This window comes from Mustelus asterias, chromosome 17 (genome assembly GCF_964213995.1).
Source record: "Mustelus asterias chromosome 17, sMusAst1.hap1.1, whole genome shotgun sequence".
Classification (NCBI taxonomy): Eukaryota; Metazoa; Chordata; class Chondrichthyes; order Carcharhiniformes; family Triakidae; genus Mustelus; species Mustelus asterias.
Genome location: NC_135817.1, coordinates 27,908,949 through 27,929,032, shown reverse-complemented (window position 1 = coordinate 27,929,032; position 20,084 = coordinate 27,908,949). Strand labels below are relative to the sequence as shown.

The 20,084-nt window shown below is 41.3% G+C and overlaps 1 protein-coding gene across 3 annotated transcripts in view; it reads left to right on the top strand.

Moving 5' to 3' along the window:
* Positions 1 to 17,296, top strand: part of LOC144506391 (MSL complex subunit 3-like) — a 67,366-nt gene extending 50,070 nt beyond the window's left edge. For all 3 annotated transcript variants that reach the window (XM_078232427.1, XM_078232429.1, XM_078232428.1), the window contains 3 exons: positions 7,397 to 7,496; positions 8,680 to 8,764; positions 16,712 to 17,296. In XM_078232427.1, the coding sequence (XP_078088553.1) occupies positions 7,397 to 7,496; positions 8,680 to 8,764; positions 16,712 to 16,811 (285 nt within the window). In that variant the 3' untranslated portion in view covers positions 16,812 to 17,296. The remainder of the gene's footprint in view (positions 1 to 7,396; positions 7,497 to 8,679; positions 8,765 to 16,711) is intronic.
* The last annotated feature ends 2,788 nt before the right edge of the window (positions 17,297 to 20,084 follow it).

Below are 20,084 nucleotides of genomic sequence, written 5' to 3'. Positions count from 1 at the left end.
TGGGTTCATGAAGGGAAGGTCATGTTTGACTAATTTGGTGGAATTCTTTGAGAACATTACATGCGCAGTGGACAATGGGGAACCTGTGGATGTGGTGTATCTGGATTTCCAGAAGGCATTTGACAAGGTGCCACACCAAAGACTGCTGCATAAGATCAAGATGCACGGTGTTACGGGTAATGTATTAGCATGGATAGAGGATTGGCTAACTAACAGAAAGCAGAGTGGGGTTAAATGGGTGTTTTTCTGGTTGGCGATCAGTGACTTGTGGTGTGCCTCAGGGATCAGTGTTGGGACTGCAATTGTTTACCATTTACATAGATGATTTGGAGTTGGGGACCAAATGTAGTGTGTCAAAATTCGCAGATGACACGAAGATGGGTGGCAGAGCAAAGTGTGCAGAGGACGCTGAAAGTCTGCAAAGGGATATAGATAGTCTAAGTGAGTGGGCTAGGGTCTGGCAGATGGGGTACAATGTTGGTAAATGTGAGGTCATCCATTTTTGGTAGGAATAACAGCAAAATGGACTATTTTTAAATGGTAAAAAAATTGCATCATGCTGCTGTGCAGAGGGACCTAGGTGTCCTTGTGCAGGAATCTCAAGGAGTGGGTTTGCAGGTGCAGCAGGTAATTAAGAAGGCAAATGGAATTTTGTCCTTTATTGCTAGAGGGATGGAATTTAAAAACAGTGAGGTTATGTTGCAGCTGTATAAGGTGCTGGTGAGGCCACACCTGGAGTACTGTGTACAGTTTTGGTCTCCTTACTTGAGAAAGGATAAACTGGCACTGGAGTGGGTGCAGAGGAGATTCACTAGGTTGATTCTGGAGTTGAGAGGGTTGGCTTATGAGGAGAGACTGAGTAAACTGGGGCTATACTCATTGGAATTCAGAAGAATGAGGGGAGATCTTATAGAAACATATGAGATTATGAAGGGAATAGATAAGATAGAAGCAGGGAAATTGTTTCCACTGGCGGGTGAAACTAGAACTAGGGAGCATAGCCTCAAAATAAGGGGAAGCAGATTTAGGACTGAGTTGAGGAGGAACTTCTTCACACACAGGGTTGTGAATCTGTGGAATTCCCTGCCCAGTGAAGCAGTTGAGGCTACCTCACTGAATGTTTTTAAGGCAAGGATAGATAAATTTTTGAACAGTAAAGGAATTAAAGATTATGGTGAGCGGGCGGGTAAGTGGAGCTGAGTCCATGAAAAGATCAGCCATGATCGCATTGAATGGCGGAGCAGGCTCGAGGAGCCAGATGGCCTACTCTTGCTCCTAGTTCTTATGTTCTTATGTTCTTTCTGGGAGCTAGCAGCCCCACCCCGCTGGAGTGAGGGGGTCAATCGGGGCCCCCAGAGGGTCAGGTGGTGGGGGGGTGTTGCTCCCTGGGCATGGGGACCCTGGCATTGCCAGCCTGTGCCCCCTGACACTACACAACGTGCAAAGTGATTGGGCGTGGGGCAGTGCCCATTGGGGAGTTAGGGGTGGGAGCTGATGGGGCGGAGCCCAGGGGGTGATACGTGGTGGTGAGGGTCCCACTGCAACTCTGCCTAGGGATCAGTTGGGGAAGGAGGAAGGTCAGTGATTAGGGCGGGCTGAGGTGGGGGGGGGGAAGAATCACCCTGCTGGGGGACCAGAACAACGGATGGGGGGGGGTCGGAACTGCGAAGGGAGTTTAACTATTGGGTGGGGGGGCTGGGGAGATCGGGGAGGGAGAGGCTGGGGAGATCGGGGAGGAGGGTTGGGACTGGGCCCAGGAATGGTCGGGGTGCCAACGATTGGGTTGATGTGGGGGCAAAGGTCCAGCATTGCGGAGCTGGCCGGTGATTGAGCTGGCTAGCGAAGAGGGAGGCCGTCAGTGCGGGGCCACTGAGCATGCACCAATTGGCACGTGCACAGTGGCCCACTCAGCACACTGAGTTCAGCCTCTCCAGCAGGAATAGCCCCGGCCCCTGAAAGTTAATGATATTCACGCTGGTGGCCTCTGCAGTACACAGGGTGTGGGAGATTCTTGTCTGAACTCCCACTGAAAAAAACTAGCGTGAATTTCTCCAGTTTTCACATAAATTTGACACTTAGAATTTTGGGGGGAGATTTCCACCCCAAATATTTAACATAAAATTCTTTAGGAGAAGATGCTTAGTGCCTCCAAGAAGATCTAATAGTTGTTTGGTTGAAAATTCAGTAGAGATTGGTATATCAGTTATTCCTAGAACACGAAGAGAAATAAAAGTATTGTGTGTGTCATGAATTCACTTCCTTAAAATGTGTACAAATTTTCCAGAAGGTTTGTGGCAAGAAATACGTAGCTGCATTGCAATTTTGAAAGAACATCCTGTGTAATTATAGTGGAACTGCTGGTGGTCAGCTACTAAGAGACTTTGTTCCATTCAAGTGACCAGGCGAAGAATTTTGGAGTTTTAAAATCGGCCTTTTTTTAACAAGCTATAGATAGGGCTCCGGTATGCTAGCTGGTAGCACAGTACAGATCCCTGGATACAGAGTCAGACAAATAGATATACTTCCAGATTGGATTATAAGTAATTAACATATATCAATTAGAGATGTACATTTGTATAGAAGATATCTATACCCACTCTCAATTATTGATTAGGTTTCCATCATGCATAAGGTACGATTACTAACCAGTCACAATGCGTGCACATCTATTTGATTATAATATCCAATCAGTGAAAAGATTCAAATATGCTATCTCGTCTGATTTACCACTGGCGACAATTTGTCCTTAACATAACAACTTGTGTCTGACTTGTAGATATCAGTTATCTTGCCCATGTCCAAGACCTCTAGTATTTGATGAATTCTCTCCTACTAGGGAGGTTCGATAGATGAACAAACCCTATGTTCAAGCTGTAAACAAATGTTGCGGCCCTATGTTATCCTTGGATCATTTGATTGTCTAAAATTGAAGAATAGCTCCACGTTGTTTTACAGTCTTGTGAGGGTTGATACCTGTGATGTTTCTGCCTGAGAACTAACAGCCTACAGTTTGTACCCTTGGGTACTTACAGCTAGCAATGTGTATGACTTTTCACTAAGCTGAATCTTTTAACCATTTCAGTGAATATGATTATTAATATGGTTACTAGCCTCCTTCAATTTCCCTTCTTTGGCCATTAGGTGACAACCAAAAAAAGGCAAATATGATGTTGAGAATACCTCTCCGAATCCTTTGGGTGGCCAGTCGTCCAGATGTAACTATCCTGCTGTAAATCTCATCTTCTAATTTTCCCCCTTCTTCCTTTTTATGCAGGTTGCCATGGGAGCATAGTGAGGCACTGCCATATCTGGCAATTTGGCAGATCTTTGATAACAGCACATCATGATGGCCTATAATAATATTACCCCCGTCCTTTGGTCATCTCCATCCTGATTATCTCCCACTCGCCAATTAAGCGATTTCCTGCTGTTCCTGGAACAAATATGTCTCACCAATGATGTGTCCCCGATTGTTTCAATCCGGTGGCAGTCTGGGTAGCTAGGTTCACCTGTATTCGCTCCTTGTGGGTCTGTTCTTTGGAGCACCTGACATGGGCAATTTCCATGACCTCCCACATGACCTGTCAGTCACTTTCCCAAGTGTCCTGTCAATGTATAAGAGTCATCCCACCAACAAGTAATCTGGATATTTTCCAGGCAGGTGGAACTCTCCCACAGTCTGTCACTTACAGACAAAAGCTGTGATTGCTTTTACAAAGTAAAGGTGTACCCAGCCCCCTACTCTGTCCCTAGTGATTCTAAATTCTGTAACTGTCCTTAAAGACCCCATGGATATATTCTCCTGTGGGACTGTCATAATAAATTTTATAGCCCCCTTTACTAGACGTCCATTTGGTTGAGTGATCGCTAATTCATGTCTGTCTCGGTGAATATTAAGAAAGTTTACACAAGGAATGACGGGGAATGGTTCCAAATTTCAAATCTTCAATGTCAAACCTAACCTCTATCAGATCTCTGGTGAGATTATCGCACGCCTGTCCTTTCACTTGGGCCTCAATAGTCTTAATTATCTCTACAGCTACTTGGTTAACTGTTTTTCAAAGATCCTCACTCTGTAGGTCTACAGCAGTTAATGCATATTCAATTCCATAAGCTCCATAGTGCTGATCATTCCCAATTTCTGTGACAACCCAGGTGGACTAGCTATTCAGTTTCGATAGTTGTACTGAATTGAAGACCGAGTTTGCACTTCCAAATAATCCCCCGATATTTCCCAGAGTACTTCTTTTATTCTGTAACTATAAACATCAATGATTCTCTGCAGTTGGCCTTCAATCCATTTAATTGCATTGGGATGATCATGGCACGTTGAATGTAATTTCGTTAATAAACCTGAAATATTATAGGTTACCCATGGGGATATCATTGTCACATCATGTTATAGAATTTTAGCTTTCCCAATCCTAAATAACCCATCTGGGGGAGATTCTACTCTTTTTGGACATTGGGTAGGTTTTTGATAGCCACGTGTACTAAGATTATAACATCTAACATCTCGACAATAAAATCTATCTATTACATGTTTGCATAGTTCTTGACAGTACTGGCCATCAAGACCTGGTTCCCACACAAATGGGGATAATTGAGTCCAGCCTGTCATCGAATTTAACTGAGGACCAACCACCCAGTATGACTTGAGATTCAGTGACATTTCTGGAGTATGTCCACAAATCCAGTCCTGTGTTTGAATCATACATCCCTTTCGTACGTAAATTACCCTCTGAGTCTATCTCAACTCGTGGTCCCAACTCAGAGGGTTTGACGAACAGGCTTCCCTTTCTTAAACTCCTTTTAAATCGCCATCCTATGGGGGAGTATATAGTACTGGGTTTCCAAGCTAAACTCTGTCCCATCCCTTTTCAACCCTTCCACATCCTGCGTCGGTGATTCGAATTGGCATGCCTGGTCTTTCACAGGACACAACCTTGCATTCTGTCTTAATTCCTCCCCCTGACGGCCTGATACTTGTATCCGATGACTGGTCACTCGATCCAAGATCCAGACATTAGGTTTCTTGATCCATTCTCCTGTTCCTCCAGTTGGTAGCTGAACATACTGTATGAATGCAGGCATATGCTGTTCCTCACCTTCACTGTTGGTGCCTCCCACGATTCCACAATAGTAGGAACCTGTTAAAACATTAATGTTGATTCCCACCAGTCGGGTGGTTGTTAGATCCCTTCGGGTTCTCATCCATTGTTAGTTGACTATAATGCTTCCACTGACTTCCCATCTTTGTATCAAAGAGTGTTCACATACCACCTGTCATAATTACCTCCATGCCACTGTGGTTGGAGATCGATACACTTTGGTCTCGCCTTCATTTACCCTCTCGCTGAATTGCTCATCTCTCTCTAAATCCTGCACTGCCTGTCAGTCTCTGACTTTTTGTTTGGACTATGCTGTCTTACTCCTTCACATCTTCTCTCATTATTATTCTTGATCATTTTCTTTCTCTTTAGCTCTTCAGAGGGGCAATCTGTGCAACAAGAAAATCCACTTCCCTTATTTTTAGCTTCCTCTTCACAAAATTTTATGTTAAGTTCCATTAATATTAACTTGAACGTGATCTCTTGAATAATTAAATTGATGCTCTTTCTCCCCGACTCTCCCCACCTGCATATCACCTCACTCAATCTTATTCAAAATAACATCATGCATGGACTTAAAATATTTTCCAGTTCTCCATTTATCTGTATCCATCTTTTATGGATATTCTTCAGCAGGTTTACTTGCTACTAGCCCCTTAATTGTTCCCATCACTATAATTTGTTCCTTTTTGACAGGTACCAGTTTGTTTAATTCTATCCCAGTTGTTTTGAAATCGGTTTCTCTATGGAGTATGTATCAGTACCTTGATCATTTAATGGTGTTGTTTCACTCTGCTGCCCCCTTTATACTTTCCTTTCGCTAGAATATACATCAGTACCAGATTGAAATATTCCATTGATTTGAATTGCACCCAATTCCCATTTGTTGTTTGATTTCTAGTCTCTATCTTCTACCCTCAATTGCACAATCCTATGTTAAAAGTGCTATATAAATACAACTTGTTATTGTTAAAAGAGTTAGAAAGCAAGAATGGAATCTGATGAGGGAATCCAAAAAATGTAGTATTTTACAAATATATTAGTAAAAAGAGAATTGGTAAGTATGCAGTGTGGCTCCTGAGAGGATTGGACATTACGTTAGTAGAGGATAAATGGACTTTAAGCATATTTAACAAGTATATTGCTTCAGGTTTACTAAAAGACAACAGTATTGGGAAGGAGGTAAACACTGAAATTGATTAGAAATGAAACACCAAAATTTCTCACTGTTCTTTTATTTATTAAAGAAAAGGGATGAAAATGCTGGCACCTTGTGTGATACAATAGCAGAAACCATAAGAATTTTATTGCCAGACTCTTCAAAGTGGATATAAGCCCAATGAGGGAAGAATGATCAAGGTGATGATCATTTTCAAAAAGAGAAGCATAGTGAACCTCAGTATTCACAGTTCAGTTAATTAACATCTGTAACAGGGAAAATGTTGATATATTTAAATAAAGATGAAATTGCTAAATATGAAGAATAAGAGATGATCATTAGAAGCAGCCAACAGGATCACTCTTACCATACCTGATAAGAATGTAGCTTGTGTAGTGCACTGGGCACTTTGCGAAAGCCTATGATAAGGTACTATACAGTAGACTATTAGAGAGAATTAAGAGATTAGTAATGTAAATTAAATACCGGTTAGAAGGAAGGCAAGAAGGTTTAAGCACAAGTTCTGTGTCGATCGAGGAGAATTGTGGTGTTCCATAAGGTTTTATTCTGTAATTATTTCTATTTACTATGCTCCTCCTGGATAACGGGCTAGTGAGAATGGTGTCTTGATTTGCAGATTATGTTAAAATAGGGTTAAGTAGATCATTTGGAGGGTCAAAGGAAATAGCAAGATACCCTTTTTACTATTTTGGAACTTCCATGTAATTCTAAGTAAAAGATTCCTTTTTTAAGCTTGGGAATTGTACAGGAAAGAGAACATGTCTTCGTATTAGCATAAAATGGGCTTGTCATTAAAAAAAGTGTAATCGTGATAGCTTATCATAATACATTTCACTTAAATGCACTTTTGCAAAAACAATTGAGACCAAAAGTTTGCTACTAAGATGGATTTGGCAGTAGATTGATATATTAAGATTTAGCAAACGGAATGTTGAACGGGACTAATTAGATTGAGAGGTATTTAAGTATAAAATATAATAATGTGCTGTTGATTGGATTATGAATCCAGGAATGGATTGGAATCAACTGTTGAAATGTTGTTGCACTGACTACTTTAATAGCAAATATATGTCACTGAAAACTGATTTTGGTGCTGGTTTAACAGGTTTTATCTTGGAAAATGATGCCAGATAATTACCCACTGATTGAACAGCCTCCTGCACCCTCGTATATCTATGGAGCTCAGCATCTTTTGCGACTGTTTGGTAAGTCTTTGCACATTTTTATTTTCAGTGGAAGAAACAGAAGAAATTATAGGAATCATATAGGTTCCATGTAATTGTTAAGTGGAAAACAATTCAAAATCTGAATATCAAATGACGTTTCAATCTTAGTAAGGAATTTCCAAAGATGGCAGCTAAATCTCTGATTAAACCTATCATACCATATTTTGCAATGTTATGGAGAAACAGCAAGTGAGTAAAATTAATTGAATAGGTCTTTCAAAGAGCTTGCACAGGCATCATAGTTCGAATGATTGCTGGCTTTGCAGTATAATTTTATAATTTATCTGGGAAATGTTTTAATTAATCTAATTGGTTTTGAATATTAATGCAAAATATATCTGTCGAAGTTAACCATTATTTGCTGTGTAGAAATATGAAGTAATGTCACATGAAACAGACTGCTCTTCTGTGTGGGCAGAAATCCCCCAAAATTGCAAGAGTGACACAACTGCATTATGATATAGTCTTGAATTTGTTCTGTTGATATGTAACCAATATTGAAAATGCACATGTAACTAAGCTTAAGTGGCAGGTAAAATATTAAGATTGAATTTTGATTCACCTTTTAATACAGATTGAACCATTTATATTAGAATTCTGATTGCAATGCTGTAACAAGAGGTTGTTTTTGTAATGCTGAGGTGTGTTAATGTTTGCAGTGAGATCAAAGGGAAGTGTCGGAGGAATTCTGGTGCTGACCTTGGATAGTGGCCAAGGTTTATCAAGTGATCAGCCAACCACCAGTCAGGAAATATTTGCCTGTTCTTGTGCTGATTATTGAACACTCGTTATGTTGGGAGCGTCAAGGGATGAGTGAGATTGGGATTCCTTTGGCAGGAGAAATAATGTAAAACCACCATGGAATGCAAGAAGAAAATTGAAACCCAGTGTAATGATTTGATCAGGGAAGAATACAGAATAAATACAGATTTGCATCCTCAGTAAATGCTGCAAATGCATATTGGGGTGCGGAGGGGGAAATATAAATAAGAGGCTTTGGTCATTTGCTCTTCCAGTTCCAGAAAAGACAAATGGTATCAAAAATATGGTCAAATGCTCCTAGTTACCAAGGTATAAAATGGGTGATGAAAAGAGCTTCAAAAGGATCCCATCTAAGTCTTTTTTAACAGAATTGTATTTTACTTTTATCAATTTCTTGCAGTGAAACTACCAGAGCTGTTGGGAAAGATGCAAATTACTGACCGGAATCTGAAGGTCTTGGTAAAGCACCTTGCATTGTTCCTTCGGTAAGAAATTGAAATGTATTCATGAAATCAGTGGAATCAGCTGCAGTAGGTTGAAAATTGGCTAAAGTTAATGCTAAAGTAATGTTCTATGTTGTATTCATAGGGGAATTCATTGTAAAATAAAGCATGCAATTTTGTCCTTGTAGATTTTGGTTAGGGTTAAAAATATTGGAGGTGATTCTCCCATCCTGCTGCACTGACGTTTTAGCACAGAGGGATGGGAGATTTAAGCAGGGCCGGATTACCGCTGGAGTGAAGTGGGGAGCAATCGAAGCCCCACCATTAGGGTCGGGCGATGGCGGGGGGGAGGGTATCCCCTGAGCATTGGAACCTTGACAGTGCCAGCCTGGGCACCCTAGCACTGCCCAAGTGGCAAAGTGCCAATGCCCAGGGGGCACCTTGGCACTGCCCATTGGGCATGGGGCAGTGCCATGGGGGCGATCGGTGGAGTTCGGGGGTCCTACTGCCACCCTGGAGTTGGAATCGGTGGGGGAGGGAGGGAAGCCAGCGATTTGGGTGGGGGGGGCGGGGGGGGCAGCCAGCGATCGGGCCAGGGTGGGATGCAGGGTCGCAGGACTGACCAGCGATCGGGAGGCCAGCAGGCAGGGACCACTGCGTTCACACGATTTTGGCACTGACAGATCAGCGCATGCACAGTGCACCGCTCAGTGCTATGTTGCCGGCCTCTCAGGAATCGGCCCCGCCCACTGATTTCCAACATGATTTACACTAGTGCACTCTGCACTGCACAGAGTGTGGTCAATTCATTTTCAAACTCTCACTGAAAAAAAAGTATGATTTACTCCAGTTTTCATGCAAATTCAACATTTAGAATTTTTCTGGGAGAATCGCCCCCATTCCGTTTACCTTTGGTCCCTTCACATGCACGTGATAAATTCCCATTTAATACATAGATCTACATACTTTAGCAAAGCATAGATTTGGACATTTAATCAAGGTTTCTAAAATAATAAAGGGATTTGGTTGTGTTAATGTGGCCTAGTTATTTCAACTGAACAGGATCACGTCCACAAGTTATTTCAGTGCAGAACTAGATTCTTTGTTAGTCCAACTTAACATGGATTTTTATCCACACACAACCCCCCCCCCCCCCAGCACCCCACAGAAAATAGTGGACCCGTGAAACAGGTTGCTGGCTCATGAGGTGAACATCTATTAATCCAAGAGAGATTTGGATCTACCTCTGCCTGGGGTGGAGATCAACTCATACGAAACTAATTTCAGTCACCTAAAGAGATCAAAGAATAAGTTTCCCTGAATTGACCTGTCTTTTTTGTGTTTATATTTGATTCCCCCAAGGCTTCAGGCAGATGGGGAGAATCTGTATTCTGATGCACTAAATGGGACAGATTAGATGAACCATGCTTATTTTCAATTTGTTAATTTTAAAATGTTTATTTGTTCGCCTATTATTTATTGCTGGTGACCACTCCCCTCTCTTGTTTCATTACCAAATGCAAAATGTTACAAGTGATTCATTGAAGACCCATCAAATGTCAGGAAATACATTTTAAAATAAAGTCCAAGAATATAAAAAATGTCAGCAACCGATATTTATTGGATAGCAAGCAGCCAAATAATGGACCGTGACTTCCGTGAACCATAACTTCACAGTTCGATTTCCACTCCTCTTCTTTTTCCTAAAATGCATCTGCACCTTTCCTGCCCAACCTTCCAATTCAGGCTAAGTGGGAATAGTGCAGTGCAGTGGGCTCCTTAGCCCTTTTGTCGAGTCCAGTGGAGTTGGGGGAAGGAGGACACATCTCCTTTTACACAGCACTGACGGCAGTAAGGTAGGTATATTTAAAAGTCCAACCACTTTGCAAAGTCAGGGAGAAGGTAAATATGTAGGGTAAGTGGGTGGGATGATTAGGGTGGGGGCATAGAGGAAGTTGGAGGCATAGGATGAGGAGGTGTCGGTGGTCAGGGGACTTGGGTGGTTGGGGGAGCAGTCGGATTGTCAGGTGTTTGGGGGATAGGATGGGGGAGTGATGGTGGGAGGTCCATTAAGAGATTGGTCGGGGGATGCTAGTGCTATAGTTGCCCAGGAGTTAGATGTGGTTTTGATTCTTTTAACCTTTCCTAGGTAACTTCCTATAAGACGGTGGGAACTATCTGAAGTCTGCGATTTAAATTAGAGTATCAGCTAGTTTTTGGGGCAGGATAATTAGCATCAGATGATTTTCAGGGCAAGCTAATTGCCCAAGGGAAGTTTGAACATCCTGGGTGATTGCCAAGCAATCCTTACCTGGAGACTTCAGGGATACAGTGTGGTCCCTCAGGGTATCTTTGGGGTACCCCCTATTTATGAGGCCCAGGAAATCAGAAGTTATGGACCATTGTTTTTTTAAAAATACTGATTAGATAATGTTAAAACAAAGGCTTTTTAACTTTCCCACTCTAATTTTCTACTTCTTCAGTTCTGTTCAGCTTCTTTCTTGATCTTTTCTGATCTACTCTGGAAAAGCAAATGTTAATTGCTAGGTGTAAAAACTAAAAGCTGACATCTGTCAACCTGTGTTTTACAAATTCTGGCTTTGAAATTCTGTGGTAAGATAATGGATTTAAATGAGGAGTGTGTGCATCTGTAATTGCTTTTCTCGGCTGTTTAAGCAGCACTGTTAAACCATTTACTTAAAACAACTAAAGGAAGCCATTTCAGACAAATCTCAGTTCCTACCTATTATCTCAGAGTGTTACTTCCCTTGATTTTTGGCTAAATGCCAAGCAAATCTGAGAGGATGATCCATTTCCTGACAGAATCAACACTTCACCATTAAAGAAATTTGTCTGAGTTTCTGAAATATATGACTATTCGTATGAGAACATAAGAACTAGGAGCAGGAGTAGGCCATCTGGCTCTTCGAGCCTGCTCTGCCATTCAGTAAGATCATGGCTGATCTTTTCGTGGACTCAGCTCCACTTACCCGCCCGCTCATCATAACCCTTAATTCCTTTACTGTTCAAAAATGTATCTATCCTTGCCTTAAAAACATTCAATGAGGCAGCCTCAACTGCTTCACTGGGCAGGGAATTCCACAGGTTCACAACCCTTTGGGTGAAGAAGTTCCTCTTCAACTCAGTCCTAAATCTGCTCCCCCTTATTTTGAAGCCATGCCCCCTAGTTCTAGTTTCACCTGCCAGTGGAAATAAGCTCCCTGTTTCTACCTTATTTATTCCCTTTATAATCTTGTATGTTTCTATAAGATCTCCCCTCATTCTTCTGAATTGCAATGAATATAGTCCCAGTCTACTCAGTGTCTCCTCATAAGCCAACACTCTCAACTCCAGAATCAACCTAGTGAATCTCCTTTGCTCCCCCTCCAGTGCCAGTATATCCTTTCTCAAGTAAAGGACCAAAGCTCCAGGTGTGGCCTCACCAGCACTTTATACAGCTGCAACATAACCTCCCAGTTTTTAAACTCCATCCCTCCAGCAATGAAGGACAAAATTCCATTTGTTTTCTTAATTACCTGCTGCACCTGCAAACCAACATTTTGTGATTCATGCACAAGGACACCAGGTCCCTCTGTACAGCAGCATGCTGCAATTTTTTACCATTTAAATAATAGTCCATTTTGCTGTTATTCCTACCAAAATGGATGACCTCACATTTACCAACATTGTACTCCATCTGACAGACCCTTGCCCACTCACTTACACTATGAGTTGCTGCCTAGTTATGTCAAATGTGCAAGAACTTAGCAGCTACACTTTAACATTAAGTATTAAGCAAATAGGTGTATCACAAACAGCAATGAAGCACAACCCACTACTTCTGTCTTTGGAGCTGCTTTCCAGACAACATTATTTGCTGAAATTTGCTTCTATACTGAATTTTAAATATATAGTTAACTATCCAGATTCAGTGAATCATGCTCTAGATATGCAAAATCTGTGACTTCCTCATTGGGTCCAAGTTAATTTTGTGCTTCCAGCATCTGCCTTGCTGCACATGCCTTAGCTTGCGCTCTTTTCACCATGCAGTTTTGCATTCACTATTTACTCATGTGTAGAGCAATTAAATTGCTTCATCAGCTCAAATCAAATTGAGCTGGAATTTCCTTAATCTTAAACCTCTTCAATAGATAAAGGCATCCATATAATGGAAGAAATAAAGTGGAATTGGAAAGGACTGTATTAAATAGATAAACTGAAACTTCTGTGCTTTACTCCAGTTTATTCAATTGTCATTCACGCTAGCCTTGGGAATCATGTCAATTGCCCCTGGTAGTGCCTTGGTAATCAATAAACTTCTTATCCACAGTTCTGTTGGGAAAGAAGAAGAAGGAATTATTTCTGAGGAACTTGCAACGTTAGCTTTAATAATAACTTAATTGTCGTCCAGGGCTTGTCCCTCAACTCAAGGATGACATCTACTCAGTTTCTTCTTGGGCCTACATGTGACTGAATAGGCCAGTTCTCAACCCGCAAATATTTGTGCACAGGAGACAAGATATCTCATGAAGTGTTAGGACATGGAGTGCAGAGTTTGCTTCCATTTTTTCCTTCTCTGCTGCCGCTCTGCCTCATCATTAAGGCATTTGGACTCAAAGCATAATACAGCTTGATGGATGAGTGAGAGTAACTGCCTCTTACATCAAGGCAGCATTTCACTGAATGTGGCATCAAGGCACCCTAGCAAAATTGAAAAATGGAACCGAGGGCAAGGGCAGTCTCCACAAGTTGGAAGCATACCTAGCACAAAGGAAGATGGTTGTAGTTTTTGTAGGTCAGTCAACTCAGTCCTAGGACACCTCTGCAAGAGTTCCTCGGGGCAATGTCCAAAGGTCAGTCATCTTCAACGGCTTCATATTGAAGAGTTGGAAGTGGGGATGTTCAAAGCTGATTACAAAATGCTCAGCACCATTCGTGACTCCTCAGATGTTGAAGCAGTCCACGTCCATATGCAACAAGATCTGGACAGTATTCAGGCTTGGGTTGACAAGTGAACAAGTAACATTCGTGCAACACGGCAGTGCTTACTACTGCTGCCTCACAGCGCCAGAGACCAGAGTTCAATTCCGGCCTTGTGGAGTTTGCACATTCTTCCCATGTTTGCGTGAGTTTCCTCCAGGTGCTCCAGTTCCCTCCCACAGTCCAAAGATGTGCAGGTTAAGTGGATTGGTCATGTTAAATTTCCTCTTAGTGTCCAAAAGTATATAGGTTAGGGGGATTAACGGGGTAAATACATGGGGTTATGGGTAAGCCTGGGTAAGAGTTGGTGCAGACTCGATGGGCTGAATGACTTCATTCTGCACTATGGGGATCCTATGAACACAATTGCCAGCAATGACCACCTCCGGCAAGAGAGGATCTAATTGTCGCCCCATGACATTCACTGGCATTACCATCACTTAATTCCCCACTATCACTATATGAATACTGTGGCTACGTGAGCAAGTCAGAGGCTGGGAATTCTGTGGAGAGTAACTCACTTCCTGGCTCCGCAAAGCATGTTACAAGGCACAAGTCAGGAGTGTGATGGAATACTCTCCGCTTGCCTGAATGAGCACAGCTCCGACAACACTCAAGAAGCTTAACACCATCCAAGGCAAAGCAGCCCACTTGATTGGCACCTTATCCACCACCTTCAATGTTCATTCCCTCCACCAACAACGCACAGTAGCAGCATTGTGTACCGGCTACAAGGTGCACTGCAGCAACTCACTTCTTTGACAGCACTTTCTAAGCCCTCTACCATCTAGAAGGACACGGGCCGCAGATGCTTGGGAACACCAACATTTGCAAGTTCTCCGTTACAAACTATCCCTGACTTTAAAGTATATCACCGTTCCCTCACTGTCACTGGGTCAAAATCCTGGAACTCTTCCTGACAGCACTGTGGGTGTTTCTACAACGTGTGGATTTAAAAAGGCAGCGCAACACCACTTTCTCTAGGGCAATAAATGCTGCCCTAGCCTACGTCGCCCATATCCCATGAACGAATGGAAAAACCGAGTTTTCGCTATTTTGAACAATTGCTTCTCCCAGTTATTAATGTCAATGCTACTCCAGTTCATGTAGAGCTTTAGATTGTCTTTGAAGGGTGATGAATCCAGAAGATGCGGCAGAGGCATTGCTGATGGAATTTCTCTCACACTATTATATGTTGGCGATACACAGTCCAGGTCTCACGGCAGTGCAGTAGTCTGGTGATAATGATTGTGTGTACACTAGAACTTTTGATGACTTGCAGGGAAATTTGTTGCCAAATGCTCACTGCCATAGTTTGTAGAAGGCTGAGCTGGCACAGCTGATCAGGTGTTGGACCTCCTTGTCAGTAGGCCTTTTGAGAGAGGTGGCTGCCAAGGTATGGTAAGTTCTCAACATATTCCAGAGCCTCTCCATCAACATATATGGGAGGTAGAAACAAACTATGGCAGACCAGCTGTTTATTGATGTATGAGTTTCACAAACAGCTCTCAATCTCTTCAATTCTGCATACAAGAAGCATGGTCTGTCCTTGAATGTTGTCAGTAATACTTAATATTTTACATATGACGGAACCATCCAGAAAGCAGCTCTTGTAGTTCTTTATTGTATACATTTATTTACAATAATTGAATTAGTTTGTAATCTCTTTGCTGGGTCTTTGCCAACTTATACAATTCAATAACAGGCCAGATTTTATTGCTGCCAGTGCAAATGCAGTAAAAAAAAATAACTAACCACTTTGTCAAGAAATTATCCTTATGCATTGGCCTCTTATGGGAGCAATAAAAAGTATTAACTCAAAATGTTTAGACCAAATGTGTATTTAGCTGTGCATTGACAACATGAAGAATTAATTGCTCGCATTTCTGGTTAATAATCATTTGAAGAAAAGAACTTTACACTCTCACTTCCTGATATAACAACTGTTCTTTATTTTTCACATCTGGTGGTTTGTTGGAAATCATCATGCCACGGGTGATCTTTAGGCCAGGGAGAGTGGTGAGGTCAACACCTTGCCTCCAGCTCAAATCCACCCAACCCCCAGGACCCCTGAGGGACCTGGAAGCAATAGAGAGGCACTGGACTGACCTGCTAGCGCCTCCTCGGGGCCTAGGGTGTCAGTGCCAGGGTGCCGGGTGGCAGTGCATCATTGGCACTACAAGGCGTGTGGACTGAATGGGGCGCTGAGTAGGAGGTCTGAGGAGGAGAGGAGCCTGAGTGGGGTGTTGAGTTGGGTCACCTTCATGTATGCATTGTGCTGGAGGAGGGAAGGGGGGGGAGGATGCCCCTGTTTGGTGATGGGTTGATGCTGCTCCCCTGGTCCGAGGAGGGGGTCACTATTTCATTTTTTGGGGAGTGGGGGGGGCTTGTCTCTAAATGCAGTCTCGGAAAAGCTGGGCTAGCCGACAGGTTGCGTAAAATTAGCTTATTAGCATATTTCAGGTGGACTCAACCTCAAAATGGGAGAATTCGGCCCCTTGGCTATATCCCCCATTTTCTTCAACCACAGTTGGTTATGATGGATGGCTCTACTTATTCATGGTGGGGTGAGGATTGAATTGTTAGGTGCAGGTCCTTCATTTGAGCAAACTGCTGGTGCATTCAGTTCTATTCTGATGAAGGAGGACGTAATGAGTATGTTATTAAACTGCACCTTTCAAATGACCAATTTTAAAATAATCCTGATGTAATTTGTTATTAAATTATCCCTTGTATTTTGCACCTCATGAACCAGATTGCATCTGGTGATTGCATGTTAATATATCATGTTTGTAGTAATTTCCCAGTCTTAGCCTGGGCATGCATGCTGCGCTTTTCCTAAGGTTGAAGTTATGGTCTTCCAGCAGCTAGTTACAAAGCTGCATTTGAAGAAGGTGATCGGTTGCTAGGCAAGGTAGAAATCTTTTCAGTATTCGATATATGTTCCAACCATTTTCACCACCAACATTTTAATGAACTACAGCTTATTTTGTATCTTTAAATCTGCAGGTTTTTGGCTGAATACCAAGAGGACTTTTTTCCAGAATCTGCTTATGTAGCTGCATCTGAAGCTTACTATTGTACCAAACGTCCTCAGGCTATCTACTGAAGCATTAGCAGAGCTGCAGACTCATTGTTGCTATTACCCCAGTGGTTGTTCGTCAAAGGCATGTAAATAATCTTCAGCAGCTGAGAACAAAAGAGCACTAATGTTCTCTTATGTCATGCTGCCTGTTGGAAATCTGTTGTGGAGATGGACCACTTTTTGGTTGAACTCTGCTGTTTCCACCTTCAACTCTGCTTGATGTTGTGTGCACACGTTTTGTTCTTCTGTGGTTGTGTCAAGTATGAAAGCATTGACTATATGCAACCAAAAATCGCTTCTGCAAATAGACTAAATGCCTTCTGAAAGGCAGACTGCATTTATTAAACAAGACTTAATACTGTACAAAGTGTTTTTGGATGTTCAGATTAAAGTAATGGAAAACCATGTTTCAGAGATGTTCTGAATAGTTGCAAGTTGAAGAAAAATACATTGTATAATTTGCAGTAGTACTTGCTTACCCATTTGAAAATAAATTCTCTGTATTGTAATATTTTTTAATGTTGATGGTTTATGCCTGTTCAAAGTCGAATGCTATTATGTTTCGGTAAGTGGTATTTTATGCAATAGAATAGTATTGGCAGTCTTTTAGGACTGAACACTTGAGACAGTTGTGTTTTGTAGAAGTTTTGCTTTACACTTTGGAGTCACGTTTTCTTTATTGGCAGGAAAATGAACAGAGTCTGGGTTTCTTTTGTGTGGCTGCATGATTACTTGAAGGTATGTTGCTTTAGCAGAGTGAAAAGTGTTTTTCTTGAAACAAAATATGCCAGCGATACAATCCTCCATCTACCATCATATCCATCAGCATGACACTACACTATTTTAGACTGCCATTTCAGACTAATATTTAATAGTTGGCAGGAAACCTGATCCTCAGTTCGACTTTGTTTAGTTTAATATATTTAGTTGTTTCGAAAACATTGTTGTTTTATTTTAAGGAGTAGTATTTAGTTAAACAAATTTAAAATGGTATCAGTGGGTGGTTAGAGAATTCTGGATCAAGTTCAGCAGTGGTCTGTTGCCTCAATTTATCTCTTAGCTGGAAAATAGGTAAATAAAACTGCATTAATCCAGGTAAAGGTCTTTTAATTTGAAATTTGGATTATTGAGGTACTGGGAAACAAAAGAAAGAAAAAAGAATGATCATTACAAATATACATAGAACATAGAAAATGGATTTGAATTGTAATAAATGGGTCTGCCATCCTCAATGCCCAAAGCCATTAGGTCAGGGAAGAAAAATCTATTGGCTGCCTACTTAACATAGTCGTACTGGAGCAGTTAAATTTGGATAAAGCACAATGCACTGCCACATAAGTGTAGGTTAATTAGGAGTCCATGTGTCAAGAGTGCAATTTTTAAATTTACCAGGTTAGATGTAGAGGTCACTGATTATACCCTATTTGTCTTCCTATTCTCCATCTTTATTTGAACTTCAATCTGATAGCTCCTCCCTTCTCTACCTGCAGTTGAAAATTAGGGGTACGAGCATTTTTTTTAAAAAAGAAAACTAATATATAACCAGTAAAATATTGGAAAACCAAGAGCTTTGCCTGGTCGTAAGCTCAGCTTACAACAGAGTGCCTTTAACGTAGTAAAAATATCCCAAGGAAGCAATATCAGATTGAATTAGATACCAGTCCATCTAAAGAAATATTTGGAAAACCGACCAAAAGCTTGGAGCATTTATTTGAGGCCCTATTTTGTTTTTTATGTCATTTAGCATCATAAAGTAATTTTGCAACCGTTCTGAGGTGCTGGGCTAAATGGTGTCAATTGCTTGTGGCTTTTAAATTTCTGATCACATTCTTCAACCATGTCTGTCAGAGATTAATTACATTCTGTGGCCTCAACCCCTAAGTATAATAGGCTCTCAAGTTGTGAAAAACATATACTGCAAGATACGCAAGTGAGACACTCTTTTTAAGTCTGATGTTCTCTAGTTATCATCTATACGAATTTCTTTTCTCCTCACTCTTCTGGCTTCATACATACTGTTGTAACTTAAGAATGAGTCCAAAAGTTATTCTGCTCCTGCTGACTCTTTCTTCCAACTGCTATCAGTTAAATTTTTTTTATGCCAAGGTTGACCTTTGAAAACAATGAAGAAAATGATAACTCTGGAAAGCCATTACCATTTTATGCTGTATAGTTCAAATGTTAACATTTGATTTTTTTGAAAGCAGTTAGTAATTATTTTATAACTGTACCAATGTCTACATTTCTAGGTGTTTAATATTCGTGCCAGCTTTGTGAGCTCTGAGAGTACCCATGTGAGAGAATTGTACTGTTGAATTTTACCCAGTGGAGATTAGTAGAATGATAGGAAAGCAGGGAGAAAAAGAGAGGGAGGAAGGAACGCAAAACAATCACGATTAGTAGAGAAAAAGTGCTAGAAAAATTAATGGGTCTAAAAGCTAACAAGTCATGTGGATCTAATGGCTTGCATCCTACGGTCTTGAGAAATGGTTGCAGAAATAATTGATGCATTGGTTGTAATCTTCCCAAATTCTCTAAATTTTGGAAAGAACCCAGTGGATGGGAAAACTAAGTGTCATGTTATTATTAAAGAAAGGAGACACTGGGAAATCTTAGGCCATCTGTCATTGGGAAAAGCTAGAATCCCATTATTAAGAAAGTAGAAGCAAAGCATTTAGAAAATCATAATAAAACAGGCAGAGTCAAATGGTTTTGTGAAAGAAGTTGCTTCAATAAATGTGTTTGCGTTCTTTGAGGATGTAACAAGCAGGATGGATAAAAGGGAACCGGTGCATGTAGTGTATTCCAAAAGGCATTTGATAAGGTTCCACATAAAAGGTTACTATGCAAAGTAAAAGTCATGGGATTGGGGGTAATATATCAACATGTATAGCGGATTGGCTAACTAACAGGAAACAGTCGGGATAAGTGGGTCATTTTCAGGTTGGCAAACTGTAACTAGTGGAGTGCTGCCAGGTTGCAGAGGAAAAGTCCCTCAACGATCCTGGAGGTTGGGTGGGCTTGGGTTTGAGGCAATGGGTTGACTTCTTCATTCTCCACCAGGATGGGAGTGCCATGGGCTCTCAACTATTTACAATCTATATTAATGACCTGGATGAAAGGACTAACTGCATTGTTTACAAATTTGCTGATGATACAAAGATAGATGGGAGAGAATGTTGTGAGGAGGATACAAAATGTTTAAAAATGGAGAAACTAGTATGCAAGAAAATGGCAGATGGAGTATAATGTGGAAAATGCGAACTTCTCCACTATGGCAGAAAGAAAAGTTGAATA